The sequence below is a fragment of the Solea senegalensis genome, unplaced genomic scaffold (genome assembly GCF_019176455.1).
Source record: "Solea senegalensis isolate Sse05_10M unplaced genomic scaffold, IFAPA_SoseM_1 scf7180000015857, whole genome shotgun sequence".
Taxonomy (NCBI): domain Eukaryota; kingdom Metazoa; phylum Chordata; class Actinopteri; order Pleuronectiformes; family Soleidae; genus Solea; species Solea senegalensis.
In genome coordinates, this window is record NW_025321482.1 from 45,435 (window position 1) to 62,386 (window position 16,952).

At 37.6% G+C, this 16,952-nt stretch overlaps 1 protein-coding gene across 1 annotated transcript; it reads left to right on the forward strand.

The window, feature by feature from the left end:
* Window positions 1-2,075: 2,075 nt before the first annotated feature.
* Window positions 2,076-16,683, forward strand: LOC122762621 (aldehyde dehydrogenase family 1 member A3-like; the record flags this gene model as incomplete). The annotated part of the gene is made up of 9 exons (XM_044017808.1): window positions 2,076-2,234; window positions 4,545-4,649; window positions 6,307-6,447; window positions 8,299-8,428; window positions 10,668-10,729; window positions 14,874-15,002; window positions 15,309-15,422; window positions 16,244-16,346; window positions 16,459-16,683. Coding segments are annotated over exons 1-9 (1,111 nt in total), but the record flags the coding sequence as incomplete, so codon positions are not given.
* Window positions 16,684-16,952: the final 269 nt, after the last annotated feature.

Consider the following 16,952-nt stretch of genomic DNA (forward strand, 5'->3'; position numbering starts at 1 on the left):
GACAAACTCTCCTCCACATGTAGTCTGCTCATGAACTGACTGCTCAGTGATTGTAACCGGCCTTGAAGCCTGCAGATGGGACTGTATCACTGGAAGGTGTGCAGTGCCAATTAGTGTGAGCAGCCAAGCCTGGTAGAGGAGAGGTCACCTGACTCCACTTTCCCACGACAGGCTGATCACCCACCTCTCAGTTAGCGGATAGGCAGAGTGAAATTTGGCAGAGTTACCTGGGTGGAACACATCGTCAGATGTATCATGAATGAATGAATGAATTCTCTCTCTAGTAATGTAAAAAAAACAAACATGAAAAAGCCTAAATGCAGTTTTTGGATTTCTGTGAAATATCCAGTCCCACCATAGAAATAAATATCAATATCAATAAAAGAGTAATTATAAAAAAATGAAGCCATTTAAAAGACATTTCAAAGCTTATGGGAGCAGTGGCAGAAGTTCGCCACCAGGGGGCGACTCTGCTGCTTGTTTCAATGAACATTTATGGTAAAATAAAGTCGGTACACATGTTGCTGAGGAGGTAACTGTGCCTGTCTCTAGTTTTAGCTTCTCTTCAATAGAACATGACACAGTCAATTATCTTCACAATTAGAGGAAAATAGATGGTGTACAAAACACGTGTGATTGACTCAAACAAGCTTCTTAAATGTGAATATTAGTTTTCAGGTTTGACAAACAATGATCGACATTTTATGGACTGAAAAACGAATTGGCTAATGGAGAAAATTATCATTGCACACAGTCCCAGTATTGTCCAGTAGGAGCCTGGTTCCAAGTAATGGCTCTGAAATTCACAATGTGTATTTGGAGAGTCTGAACATACTGAAGATTGACTGGTACTTAAAGACAACCAGTGTCGACCTGGTCCTGGTGTAGAAGAGGTGAACTAAAAAGACAAAATGTCCTTATTAAAAGGACATGTGAGGTCCACATTTCAGTTAGTCTGACAAAACAACTCATGTCGTTCAGAGCAGGTTTCTGAGGGATTTGCATGAGCCTGGGCCTGTGTTTTGCATCACACACACACACACACACCTCTCATTAGAAAGTGTTAGAAAGCTGCTGAAGTGAGAAATGAGCCTGTGAAAGCTGGTTGTCCTCATTAAACTTTGACATAAAGGGTGAGAAGAAGCGATGAAGGGGAAACAGTAGCAGACTGTGCATGAGTGTGTGTGTGTGTGTGTGTGTGTGTGTGTATGGAGTGAGCGCACAGCTTTGTTCCTCATAACAAAAGTGTTTGTTTGCATGTGTCCAGTTCCATTTGGCTTCACCAGGCCCCAGGTGCAAAAAGACCAACTTCACCACGATAACACATGTTCACTCCTGCTCAGTCGATGCAGTCACATTCAAACCTGCTTAATCCTGCTTTAAATGACGTTTGCAGTGTGAATGTATTCACTCCTGGGAAAAATGAGTGCAGTGCACGCAGGAGAGATCAGTGAGATTGTAACTATATTGTTGACTATATTCATGGAGGAGCATCACGCAGAACTTCTGCTGAAATATAATCCAGCTGACAAGAGCTGCTGCTTCAGATGTTAAACGAGACAACTGTCATGTCTCTGCGATCAGTTTGACCTCAGAGTTAAAAGATGAGTCGATTTCAGTTTTAATGATATACATTTTTATGCATGTTTCACTTTTAGCAACTTAACGAAAGGCTCAACTCATAAAATCTACGTCACTCTGAGTCCACTATATGTTCAGAACATGTCTTTATCTTTCCAACAGGAAACTGACGTCTGTAAACCACTCACTCTCCCACACCATAGTCCAGAGAGAAAAGCAGTGATTTTCAGGAGCTGTTGATCCACTGCTGCCGACATCACTAAGTTCTAATGTCTTATTTTGTCACTTCAGTGTTTGAAATCCAATGTTCAGATTGACCTCAATGACACAAAGTGACCACACGAGGCAGCAGAGGACCAGCCGCTCCTGTTGTAAAATCACTGATTACCAAGCTCTCAGCTCAGATAAGGGCCCTTGATATTTGATAGGGGCGGAGCTATGTAAGGAGAGGGGGAGGAGTTTTGCTCTCTGCTATAAAATGAAAAGTCCAGTGCTGATGCTGACAGTGACCGTGTGTGACTGTGTGAATGTGTGTGTGAGGAGAAGTCAGAATGGCACAGAACGGAATCTCAGAGAATGAAGAGAGAGAGCGAGAAGGAAACATGGCAGCGCTGCCTCAACCTGTCACTGTTCACCAGGTCACACACACACAGGTGAGAGGCTGAGGGAGGGGTGAGGAGATCGCAATCGATGCACTGGAGTTGTAAGTGGATTGTGGTTAATGGAGAAAATCTTTCGCTGCCTCACTCGCCAACACACAGACTGAGTGATTTATTGTGCCACAAGAGGGCACTGCATCTTTTCACTCATTCCAGGATTTCATGACATTTCGGTTTAAGATTCTTGTTTATTCCACAGAAAAAGTATGGATCCTATCTGCAGTACAACAATACATTGTTACTAACTTTGTTAATGTGTTTGTAACACTATTTTTGTACGTTTTGCTTCATATTTCATAAGTTTTTTCTAATGTTGGTAACACATTTTTGTAATGGTAAGTAATGTTTGTAGAGTTAGTAACAAGTTTTTTGTAACACTAGTAACTTAATGTTTGTAAAGTTAGTAACATAATTTTGTAAAGTCAGTAACAAGGTTTTTGTAACATTAGTAACATAATGTTTGTAGAGTTAGTAACAAGTTTTTTGTAACACTAGTAACTTAATGTTTGTAAAGTTAGTAACATGATGTTTGTGAAGTCAGTAACCACTTTTTTGCAACATTAGTAACATAATGTTTGTAAAGTTGGTAAAAAGTTTTTGTAACATGAGTAACTTAATGTTTGTTAAGTTAGTAACATGATGTTTGTGAAGTCAGTAACCACTTTTTTGTAACATTAGTAACATAATGTTTGTAAAGTTGGTCAAAAGTTTTTTGTAACACTAGTAACTTAATGTTTGTAAAGTTAGTAACATGATGTTTGTGAAGTCAGTAACAAGGTTTTTGTAACATTAGTAACATAATGTTTGTAAAGTTGGTAAAAAGTTTTTGTAACATGAGTAACTTAATGTTTGTTAAGTTAGTAACATGATGTTTGTGAAGTCAGTAACCACTTTTTTGTAACATTAGTAACATAATGTTTGTAAAGTTGGTAAAAAGTTTTTGTAACATGAGTAACTTAATGTTTGTTAAGTTAGTAACATGATGTTTGTGAAGTCAGTAACCACTTTTTTGTAACATTAGTAACATAATGTTTGTAAAGTTGGTAAAAAGTTTTTGTAACATGAGTAACTTAATGTTTGTTAAGTTAGTAACATGATGTTTGTGAAGTCAGTAACCACTTTTTTGTAACATTAGTAACATAATGTTTGTAAAGTTGGTAAAAAGTTTTTGTAACATGAGTAACTTAATGTTTGTTAAGTTAGTAACATGATGTTTGTGAAGTCAGTAACCACTTTTTTGTAACATTAGTAACATAATGTTTGTAAAGTTGGTAAAAAGTTTTTGTAACATGAGTAACTTAATGTTTGTTAAGTTAGTAACATGATGTTTGTGAAGTCAGTAACCACTTTTTTGTAACATTAGTAACATAATGTTTGTAAAGTTGGTAAAAAGTTTTTGTAACATGAGTAACTTAATGTTTGTTAAGTTAGTAACATGATGTTTGTGAAGTCAGTAACCACTTTTTTGTAACATTAGTAACATAATGTTTGTAAAGTTGGTAAAAAGTTTTTGTAACATGAGTAACTTAATGTTTGTTAAGTTAGTAACATGATGTTTGTGAAGTCAGTAACCACTTTTTTGTAACATTAGTAACATAATGTTTGTAAAGTTGGTAAAAAGTTTTTGTAACATGAGTAACTTAATGTTTGTTAAGTTAGTAACATGATGTTTGTGAAGTCAGTAACCACTTTTTTGTAACATTAGTAACATAATGTTTGTAAAGTTGGTAAAAAGTTTTTGTAACATGAGTAACTTAATGTTTGTTAAGTTAGTAACATGATGTTTGTGAAGTCAGTAACCACTTTTTTGTAACATTAGTAACATAATGTTTGTAAAGTTGGTAAAAAGTTTTTGTAACATGAGTAACTTAATGTTTGTTAAGTTAGTAACATGATGTTTGTGAAGTCAGTAACAAGTTTATATGATAAATGTACAGTATGTCATATCTGAGTCAGGCTTATCTTAAAAGTGCATCGAACAGAATATAAAGCAACGATCAGTGATATCAAAGCTATCGGGTTACACAGAGTGCTGCATTCATGGTCACTGATACTGTAGGAGTCTTAGAGGGTCAGTGAAATGCGTTTTTCTTGTTTTTTCTCTCCACAAGACTCTATTTAAATCTGGCTTTAAAGAAATACTTGTTTTGTTTGTCTTTTTCAAGTTGCTGATATTTTCTTGTGGATTGTAATTTTGTTTTGTCTTTGCTCAGTGATTTTGTTGTTGTGTATTGTGTGAAATGGATCAATGTTCTGTGTCTTAAGATAAATTCATTTCATATCACAAACACTGTCTTCTCACAGATTTTTATCAACAATGAGTGGCACACATCCTGCTCAGGAAAGTCGTTTCCCTCCTTTAACCCTGCGACAGGAGACAAAATCTGTGACGTGGAAGAAGCAGACAAAGTAAGACAGTCCTCACACGTCTGTCCAGCTTTTATCACTTTATAATATTCTACATATTATTCCATCATACACAGGACATCCTGACAGCTAATGGGAACGTGTTGAAATGAACGTTGGCATATTTATCATGCAGAATATTTTCTACTTTCTGTCATTTTTCAGCTTCTTAAATGTGAATATTTTCTACTTTCTGTAATTTTTCAGCTTCTTAAATGTGAATATTTTCTACTTTCTGTCATTTTTCAGCTTCTTAAATGTGAATATTTTCTACTTTCTGTCATTTTCAGCTTCTTAAATGTTATTTTCTACTTTCTGTCATTTTCAGCTTAAATGAATATTTTCTACTTTCTGTCATTTTCAGCCTCTTAAATGTGAATATTTTCTACTTTCTGTCATTTTCAGCTTCTTAAATGTGAATTTTTGTACTTTCTGTCATTTTTCAGCTTCTTAAATGTGAATATTTTCTACTTTCTGTCATTTTCAGCTTCTTAAATGTGAATATTTTCTACTTTCTGTCATTTTTCAGCTTCTTAAATGTGAATATTTTCTACTTTCTGTCATTTTCAGCCTCTTAAATGTGAATATTTTTACTTTCTGTCATTTTCCTTCTTAAATGTGAATATTTTCTACTTTCTGTCATTTTTCAGCTTCTTAAATGTGAATATTTTCTACTTTCTGTCATTTTTCAGCTTAAATGTGAATATTTTCTACTTTCTGTCATTTTTCAGCTTCTTATATGTGATATTTTTCTACTTTCTGTATTTTTCAGCTTCTTAAATGTGATATTTTCTACTTTCTGTCATTTTTGTGAATATTTTCTACTTTCTGTCATTTTTTCTTAAATGTGATATTTTCTACTCTGTCATTTTCAGCTTCTTAAATGTGAATATTTTTTTACTTTCTGTCATTTTCAGCTTCTTAAATGTGAATATTTTCTTTCTGTCAAAAATGTGAATATTTTCTACTTTCTGTCATTTTTCAGCCTCTTAAATGTGAATATTTTCTTTCTGTCATTTTTCAGCTTCTGAATATTTTCTACTTTCTGTCATTTTCAGCTTCTTAAATGTGAATATTTTCTACCTTCTGTCATTTTTCAGCTTCTTAAATGTGAATATTTTCTACTTTCTGTCATTTTTCAGCCTCTTAAATGTGAATATTTTCTACTTTTTGTCATTTTTCAGCTTCTTAAATGTGAATATTTTCTACAAAGTGCTTTCACAGAACACATTAATGAACAAGACGACCGACAAGAGACACACAAAAGTACCATAATATTAAAATATTAAAATAAAAAATAATAACTGAGAATCAATAAAGGGTCTTTATCTTACAATCACACATGGGCAAAATGTACTTAAGCATCCAACTAATGAATGTATAATACTAAACTGTGCTCTGAGGACATCATCACATGGATTCAAAGAAAGTTTTTTACAGTATTTTAAAAATATACGTCATTGAAGTATTTTCATCATCTCATTTAGTATTTGAAATACTGTCCATGTCATTGTCTGCCGTAACACTTTCATCTTCCTCTAACGTTTGACCTGATCACAGACGTGAAAATGACCACGTGGACGTGCTGAAGGACATGTGACCTGACAGGAGACATCTTTGTATCCTCCTGTCTCATATGTTTTATGTTTATTCTACATAGGAGGACGTGGACAAGGCCGTGGGGGCGGCGAAGGCGGCCGTGCAGAGAAGTTCTCCGTGGAGGAGAATGGACGCGTCCAGTCGTGGGAGGCTGCTGCACAAACTGGCTGACCTGATCGAGAGAGACCGACTCCTGCTGGCGGTGAGCTCGTTCACTTTGTGTGTGTGTGTGTGTGTGTGTATGTGTATACATATACTGTATATATCTGAAATAATAGGACGTGACGGGCGTGAGACTGCGACACACTCTAAAATAAGTTGGGACAGTTTGTGAAAGTGAACAGGTTACTTTGGAAAATCATTGTCACGTGACCACAGTTCACCATCGTGTCAAGAAAAGTCTCACCACAGCGTAAACATGTCAATCTGTGGGGGTCTGTCCCACACTCGAGGATTTTAAAGAAGAATGTTTAATAGTTGTGATTTGACTGTGTGGTTAACCCCTCACACAGTGAGGTCTCACCATCACATTCATTCACCGTCGTTATAGTTACAGTAATCATGATTATATCTGGAACTAAGACGACGTCCACCGTTTGTTTTTCATAAACTCATTCACCACACACTAGCTTATAGAGAGATACAGCGCCACCTACGGAGGCCGAGTCACACATTTTGTCATCCACATGTAAACTCAGACTCTGTAAATTGTCTGATTGTCTGTCTTAGTCAGACTACGACCTTAGTCTGATTAAAGGCTGACTGTAAACGGACTGAGTGTTGTAAGATGCGCCCTCTGCTGGATTCTAAGTGGTACTACCAGTGGGAGCATTTTGAGCACATAATTAGTTTGAACTTGAACCTTACATAAATGATATAATATGATATATAATATAGACTCTTGAATAAAGAGTGACGGGCGTGGAGGCCTGGTGTTTTCTTTAACATCATAATCCAGCCAGTTTTCCCAGCTGCACTTTGATGTTCAGACACAGATGCTGAATATAAGATCCCACGTCGCCTGAAGAATCTTTATTTTCATCATCATCTTCACCACAAAGGCCATGTGATTTTACTGGACACACACACACACACACACACACACACACAAACACTATATGTGTGTGTGTGTGTGTTGATCTGAATAGATTCATCATGGTCACAGTCAAATATATCTTTTTTTTTTCTTTTTTTTTGGCATAGTGTATATATTGTGAAAATCGCATTGTTGTGGTTTATTGCTGTGTTTGATATGCATGGTTATTATTTTGTGTGGGTTGACTAACTTATTTTTTTGTTCTGTTTTATTTTACTTTGTCAGACTTGACTCTGACTGGCAACCCAAAAATTAGTCTATCTAGTCAAACCCGCTACAAAAAGTGGCACCCCAGATTCACTGGATTCACTAAAACCCTGGAATTGTGAAAAATTCAACCAACCCTTAATAACTGCTGCTTCATTTAAATCATTGCTCGTTTATTTGTTCATGTAGTTGATTAGTTTGTTATGTCTGTGCCGTGTCTCACATCATGTTATTATAATGCATTTTATTACAGTGCAGTTGTGTATTTTCATATTTCTCTGATGTATGTGTGAACATTGTTTATTTAATTATTGTTGTATGAGCAGAGGGGTAAATGAAATACATAAAACAATTGTTATGAAACCAATTACCAATATTATTGACATTCGGGCTGCAGCAATGAACCAATTACTAAATGAATCGTCAACTCATTTTATAATCAATTCATCTTTCATTTCTAATTATTTAAGCCAGTTTCTGTCATTTTTTAGCTTCTTAAATGTGAATATTTCCTAGTTTCTTTGAATTGATCCAAACTCAATCATTTTGGTTTGTGGACAAAAACGAGACGTTTGAGAACTTCACTATTTCCAAAGTTGACAAACACGGATTAATAAACGATGACAGAATTTATGGAGAAAATAATGGACAGATGAATCGATGATGCATTAAACAGGTTTATAATGCATGTGCATAATAGTTTTGATGTGGCTTGACGCTGTGTTGAAATTTGTCTTCCTGATTCTTCAGACTCTGGAGACTCTGGACACGGGGAAGCCCTTCCTGCAGTCCTTCTTCATTGACCTGGACGGAAGCATCAAAACTCTCCGTTACTACGCTGGCTGGAGCGACAAGATCCACGGCAAGAGTCTGCCTGTAGGTGAGTCAACGAGTCGTCAGTGTGGGACCCTGTGATGGACCCGGGTTCTTCTCATGGAGCCACTAAGAGCTGACTGTATTAATGATCAGCACGTGTGAAAAACGAGAAAAGTGGACGTCCTCCATTATTTTTGTCATTTCCTCTTTGTAGTTGTCGCTCTGTCGGTCAGTGATTGTAGCTGCTGCTCCTCCTCTGCTGCCTCGTGTGGTCACTTTGTGTCACTGAGGTTAATCTGAACGTTGGTCAGTCAATAGTTACACGAACAAAGAAGAATGAGATCCTTTCTGGTGTGTGGAGGTCACCGTAGTTAGGAATGGGAGGGGTGAGTTATCGGCTTTCTCACCACAAGATGTCACTAATTTGTTCACACTGGACCTTTGTGTGTATTTGACATTGAAACAGAATGTGTGTGTTCTGTGGTTAAATCACTTTACACACTTTAAGATAATTGAGATAATTAGAAGCTCTGGACACGCTTTTGTCTTTCACATGTCACTGAGTCTGTGACCAGCGCACTGCTGGAGGTTAATGAGTTAACCTGGCCCAGGATTGTCCTCAGCCCTGGGTGGTGTCTCATTCAGCCACAGTCTGCACTCTGTAGGACTTTAGTTAGACTAAACACGCCGGCCGTTTCCTCCTGATTACATCCCAATGGAGCGCTGAGAGACACTCGGTGAGCAGGACAAAAGTGAAGAGGAAGAGGCTGAGATAGTGATCAGTGAGGTGCAACCATCAGTGCTGGCTCAGCGCCTCACTAACCCAGCAGTCAGTCAGAGTCACTCATGTGCACAATCACAACAGATTATCCATGTTTGATTATTCAATTTAGTGCGATTATGCGATAAATCCAGTACTAAATTAGCCGATTAACCTCTTTACAAACGTCAGAAATAATAGAAGATGGAGTTTACAGAGATGCACCATCCACACTCATGACCTCTGACCTTTCTCTTTGCCCTCCAAACTCCTCACACACGTACAGACAGATATCTTCATGTATCACTACAGCATCGTTGTTGTATGGTGATATTATTGCTATGGTGATATGTTAATCTATCCAGTCACATGACGCCCGCAGCTCTGTAGTGCATGATGAACTGTTGAGCAGCTTCCTGTGAGACACTTTTCATGAATGAGCTTCAGTGATGTGCAGATGCTTCACTCAGGAAACTGGAGAAGGTCAGAGCTGAGTGTGTGACGGGACGTCTGTGTGTGTGTGTGTGTGAGGATTAAAGCTGCAGAAATACCTACTCCTCGGCTTCTCTTGTCATAGTGACCCTGTTTTGTAATAGTGTTAAATGTTTGACCTCCTTTTCTTCCAGTTAAACTGCGCTGTGATTGGCCACTTCCTCGCACGTGATGCTACACATTTAGTTGAGACTGTAAACAGAGAATCAGGTCACATGATGATTGTGCAATAATTGATCAATCATGGAACTTAAATAATTGTACTCTTTTCATATCATAAGCATAGTTCTGTTGTGTATAGTAATTAAACCCAGTTTACTCATTTTAATTCACTCACTGCTTAGGCCAGCTCACCAGGGCTTTTATTCCTGTTTATATTATGTATAATTGCTGTTTCATTGGTAGTTTTTCAGATATTTTGATCAGAATCAGAATCAGAATCAGAAGAGCTTTATTGCCAAGTACGATTTGCACATACAAGGAATTTGTTCTGGTGTCATTGGCGCATAACAAGCATACAAAATTTTCTAAAGTGAACAGTAAACGTATATATACACAGTATATAGATGTTTTTAAAGATGAAAAAGATGAAAAAGATTGTATGTAGTTCTTATTCTGATTTTTTATACCCTATTTTATTATTATCATATATTCATACCTCTATTGTTTAGCTTAGCTGGAGGATCTGTAATGAAACCTAATGATTCACAAAGTATTATTGATTCTGAAGTAAAACAAAAGAAAGAAAATATGTTGCATAGAATCTGCTTGTTTGGACAAACCTTCTCCTGTTATCGTGTTCTCAGTCTGTTAGCTGATGCCACACAATCCCACAATGCAACAGTCGAACCCAAAGCAACTCCCTTTTGGCAGGAAATGTCGCCGTAGCAACACATTGCCTGCCAAATAATGAGCTGTTCTATAAATCTAGCAACACATTGCCTGCCAAATAATGAGCTGTTCTATAAATCTATTAACACATTGCCTGCCAAATAAGATGAGAATAAGTGTTAGTTTAAAGTGATGTAACCATGTGTTTCCTTTGTTACAGATGAAAGCTTCATGTGTTTAACCAAACACGAGCCTGTTGGTGTGTGTGGAGCCATCATTCCTGTAAGACTTTATATTACATGCATACCTACATGTGTAATGTCTACATTACTGTGTGCAATGGTGCGTGTGTTTCTATGGGAACATGTTAACACAACCTCATCCTTTATTCACTCAGTCTGATTACATTAATCTTATTCATGTTTTGATTGTGTGTATGTAGTCGGCGCCCCCTGCTGCTGAGACACAGAGGCTCACTGTCACTGAAAACAACATGGCTGCCACAAGAGTCATATATAAAAACTGATTTTAGCCACAAGGAACTTTTGTAACAAGAACATAAGGAAACTGAATCTTGTAAAGCACTCCCCCCACACACACACACACACACACACTGCTGTCTCCATCACTAAGTTCAAATGTCTGATTTTGTCACGTCACTGTTTGAAATCCAATGTTCAGATTGAGCTCAGACACAAAGTGACCACACGTGTGTGTGTGTGTGTGTGTGTCTAACAGTGAGATAAAGACGTGATCATGTGATCAGTGCTGAGTGTGTTTGTAGCTCTTTCAACCATACTTGAAAAAAACAACATCAAAACTCAGCCCTTGCCTTAAAGGCTTATTCAAACCTGTGCTGAATGAAACTTAATCTTAATCTTTGCTCTCTCTGAACAAGACCTCGTCTCTGTTAATCCCTTCAGGGGAACACACAGTCTCAATCCTGTGCTGCTTGGATTTACTTTCACACACTGGAATATATGTTTTTTTTGTCTTTTGATAATAACTTGATCAGATTCAGGGCGGGGCAGCGTATCGTCTTTCACTCAGTCGTGGATGCCCACAGACAGACGGCGTGACAGAACATAAGCCTGGAAACTCTAAAGCTGCTTTGGCAACAAAGGAACAAAACGACTGTTGTTTGACATGAGAGATTATATCATAAAAGTGAAATTTATACTGAATAACGTTGTGTAATTACAGAAAGTACTGCTGGCACACACACACACACACAAGGACAAACAGGAAACCACCATCCACACATATGATCCTCAGATCCTTTTTTGTTTGGTTTTGTGAGAGCGTCACAATACAGTGCTTACTTTCACTCGAATAACACACAATGGTATTTCCGGCATTCACAATTGAAATGTTTGCATACAAGAAACAAAACACACAAAGACAAATGAAAGTATATTTGAGAATTGGGAAAGATAGATGTATATAAAAGAGCAAATAATAGTGTAGTGTCATAGTGTTTCCAAAGTGTCACGATTGACACACAGCGCTCTCTGTCCAACACGGAAAACAAACAACCTCTTTCTCAGCTTCGTCTGATGAATTCTAACCTAGTGGATTGTCTCGTGCGTTTCCTCCACAACAGGGGTGTCAAACTCATTTTTGTTCAGGGGCCACATACAGCACAATTTGATCTCAAGAGGGCCGGACCAGTAAGAATAGTAAAATAATAGCATAATAACCTATGAACAACAAGAACTCCTTGCTTTTTTTCTCCTTTGTTTTACATTTAATGAACAATATTTTTACAAAACATGAAATTTCTTGAGAAATATAAGTGCAATTTCAACAATATCGTGCCCAAATGTACTATTTACACAGCACACAGGATCTAAAAAGGCACAGCATTTAGTAACAGGTATCTGGATGAGAAAAATATTGTATTTGACATTACGTTTAGATTAGGGATGCACCGATATGACTATTTCCGCCGATACCGATATCCGATATTAATATTGCTGCTATGGCCGATAACCGATATCTACCGATATCGATATATGTTTTTAAAAAAAGTTTCTGAGATGATAAAAGTTTGTACAGAATGAAAATCATGCAAGCTGAATTTTTGAATGTCTTTCTTTATTTTCAAAACATGTTTTACCTCCAAATAACAAGGTCACATAAGACACAAGTAACCAACTACAAGTAAAGGTTTTTAGAAACCTTTACCACTTGTAGCAAGTGTGTAACTAAATTAAAGTACAGTTTAACTCCCTCAACTCACTAAACTCCTGTGAGAAAGTTTGGATCATAAATTACAAACATGAACATAAATAAAAATAATACCCTGCCAAAGTTACTCTAACCGAGATAAGGGCGTCTATACTGGGTACGTAAATAAAGTCAACAACCCTTCCTCCCGGCAACAACAACAACCGCGCCACTTCCCTTCACAATAAAACTACACAACAAATATGAGAAACAATACCTGACAAGCTCTACTAAGAGCTGCCATAATAAAAGAAAACATGTTAAAATACTTTATCAAACTTGCCAGTATTCATGGCAACCAGATATTTATTCAATTGCAAAACATCGGAAAAGTAGCGCCGACTTGGCAGGTTGTTGCGGGGTTCAATATGCGCTATCAACCGTCGGAACCCTGGGTATGTGTATGTTATGATCAAACATGTGTATGTCATGATCAAACATGTGTATGTCATGCTCAAACATGTGTATGTCATGATCAAACATGTGTATGTCATGATCAAACATGTGTATGTCATGCTCAAACATGTGTATGTCATGATCAAACATGTGTATGTCATGCTCAACACTCGCAGGTTGATCATGCTGGGGTTCAATATGCCATCAACCTCCGTATGTGTATGATCAAACATGTCATGTAACATGCAGATCAAACATGTCATGTATGTCAATCAAACATGTGCCATGCTCAAACATGTATCATGATCAAAACATGTGTATGTTGACCGCGATCACGTATGTCACTCAAACATGTATGTCATGATCAAACATGTGTATGTCATATCAAACATGTATGTCATCAAACATGTATGTCATGATCAAACATGTATGTCATGCTCAAATGTATGTCTCAAACATGTGTATGTCATGATCAAACATGTGTATGTCTCAAACATGTATGTATACATGTTACACAACATGTATGTCATGTCATGCTCAAACATGTGTATGTCATGATCAAACATGCATGTCAAACATGTGCATGTCAAACATGTACGCGATCAAACATGTGTATGTCATGATCAAACATGTGTATGTCATGTCAAACATGTATGTCATGATCAACATGTGTATGTCATGATCAAACATGTGTATGTCATGATCAAACATCAAACATGTATGTCATGATCAAACATGTATGTCACATCAAAATGTGTATGTCATGCCAAACATGTGTAAACATGTGTATGCATCAAACATGTGTATGTCACGCTCAAACATGTATGTATGTCATGTCATGCTCAAACATGTATGTCAAACATGTATGCTCAAACATGTGTATGTCAAACATGCTCAAACATGTATGTCATGATCAAACATGTGATCAAACATGTGTATGTCATGCTCAAACATGTGTATGTCATGATCAAACATGTATGCTCGCGATCAAACATGTGTATGATCAAACATGCTTGCTCAAACATGTATGTCATGATCAAACATGTGTATGTCATGATCAAACATGTGTATGCATGTCAAACATGGTCATGTCAATCAAACATGTGTATGTCAAACATGTATGCATGATCATATGTCATCAATGATGCGTGATCAAACATGTATGATCAAACATGTGTATGTCATGTCATGATCAAACATGTATGTCATGTCATGATCAAACATGTATGTCATGCTCAAACATGTGTATGTCATGCTCAAACATGTGTATGTCATGATCAAACATGTATGTCATGATCAAACATGTATGTCATGCTCAAACATGTGTATGTCATGCTCAAACATGTGTGTATGTCATGATCAAACATGTATGTCATGATCAAACATGTGTATGTTATGATCAAACATGTGTATGTCAAACATGTATGTCATGATCAAACATGTGTATGTCATGATCAAACATGTATGTCATGTCAAACATGTGTATGTCATGATCAAACATGTGTATGTCAAACATGCTGTCAAACATGTGTATGTCATGATCAAACATGTGTATGTCATGATCAAACATGTGTATGTCATGCTCAAACATGTGTATGTCATGATCAAACCTGGCGTAATAGAGGTTTTTTTGAGCAGATTTTTCTTTAAATGACAAACACAGGACAGGAAGGAAACTTTATTACAGAGACGTAAAAGATAACATATGGAAGTGTGAGACTGAACATAAACATGATCTGTTACTGGATAAAAGCGTCTGCTAAATGTATTGGAATGATTTAACTAACGCTTTGTTTTTCAGTGGAATTTTCCTCTGCTGATGTTCATGTGGAAGATCGCCCCGGCTCTGTGCTGTGGAAACACTGTGGTCATCAAACCTGCCGAGCAGACGCCGCTCACCGCACTGTACACCGCGTCACTCATCAAAGAGGTCAGCGGTCACAGTGTCAAAACGTGTGTCACTCATCACAGAGTCACACGTACTGCTGCAACCATATTACTAAATCAACTGTTCATCGATTAAACAGAGTGTTTTTAGTCATTAAAACCAGTTTGGGATTGTTCAGCTTCTTCAATGTGATTATGTTCTACTTTCTGTGAGATATTTACATGTGTATATAAACATATATGTATATATACTTTACCCACTGTATATATGTATATATGTGTGTATATATATGTGTATTTATACATATATATGTAAATCACTGACGTGTTGTGTGGCTCACGTGTTCAGGCAGGTTTTCCTCCTGGAGTGGTGAACGTTGTTCCGGGTTTTGGTCCGACAGCAGGAGCAGCCATCGCTGAACACATGGACGTCGCCAAAGTGGCTTTTACTGGTTCTACTGAGGTTAGTGAACTTAAATAGTCTTAAATTATTATTTGACATTCCATCGTAATAGCTCAATGAAAATATTCATGACATTTCCATATGGAAAGTATTTATGATGCAAAATTATTCTTTAAATGACAACATTTTTACAGAAATATAAAACAGTCAGTCAGTCATCATCTAACCGCTTTATCCTCCACCAGAGGGTCGCGGGGGGTGCTGTGCCAATCTCAGCTACATCGGGCGATAGGCGGGGTACACCCTGGACAGTTCGCCAGTCCATCGCAGGGCCACACACACACAGATAGAGACAAACAACCATTCACTCTCACACTCACTCCTATGGTCAATCTAGAGTGTCCAATTCACCTAATCCCCACATTGCATTTTTTTGGACTGTGGGAGGAAGCCGGAGAACCCGGAGAGAACCCACGCACACACGGGGAGAACATGCAAACTCCATGCAGAAAGGCCCTCGTTCCAACCGGGGCTCGAACCCGGGTCTTCTCGCTGCAAGGCGAGAGTGCTAACCACTACACCACCGTGTGGCCCAAATATAAAACAATATCAGAAAATTTAAATCAAACATGTAAATTGTAATTAAAACACATAACTAACCTACCATGTACAACACACACTGTGTCCACTTGGTCAGTTTTCATCATGCGCCGCATGTTTGAGATCTCTGAGGCTTAGCTGTCTTCTGATTGATTTAGATCATAATACTTCATTAATCCCTGCAGAGAATTTGGTTGCGTTACATTTCTCCTCTACAGAATTAAAATAACATATTATTATTGTGTGTGTGTGTGTGTGTGCGCGTGTGTGCGTGTGTGCAGGTGGGTCAGCTGATCAAAGAAGCAGCAGCCAAAAGTAATCTGAAGAGAGTGACTCTGGAGCTGGGAGGAAAGAACCCCTGCATCGTGTTTGCTGACTCTGACTGTAAGTTTAGCTGTCACTCACTCACACAAACAACCACCCACCCACCCCACCATCCCACTCACTCACTCACTCACTCACTCGTGTGTGTGCGTGCGTGCGTGTGTGCGTGCAGTGCAGATGGCGGTGGAGGAGACCCAGAAAGGAGCGTTCTATAACCAGGGTCAGTGCTGCACAGCTGCGTCTCGAGTCTTTGTGGAGGAAAGTATTTACGAGGACTTTGTGCGTCGCAGCGTTGAAAACGCCAAGAAGATCGTGATTGGAGACCCGCTCGACCCGCAGACGTCACATGGTCCACAGGTGTGTGTGACATCAGCATCACAGGACACATGTCTACACTGTATATAAACTCATTAATTTAGTTATCATAACTCATGTAACTGTATATAAACTCATTAGTTTAGTTAACTGTATATAAACTCATTAGTTTAGTTATCATAACTCGTGTAACTGTATATAAACTCATTAGTTTAGTTAACTGTATATAAACTCATTAGTTTAGTTATCATAACTCGTGTAACTGTATATAAACTCATTAGTTTAGTTATCATAACTCATGTAACTGTATATAAACGCATTAGTTTAGTTAACTGTATATAAACTCATTAG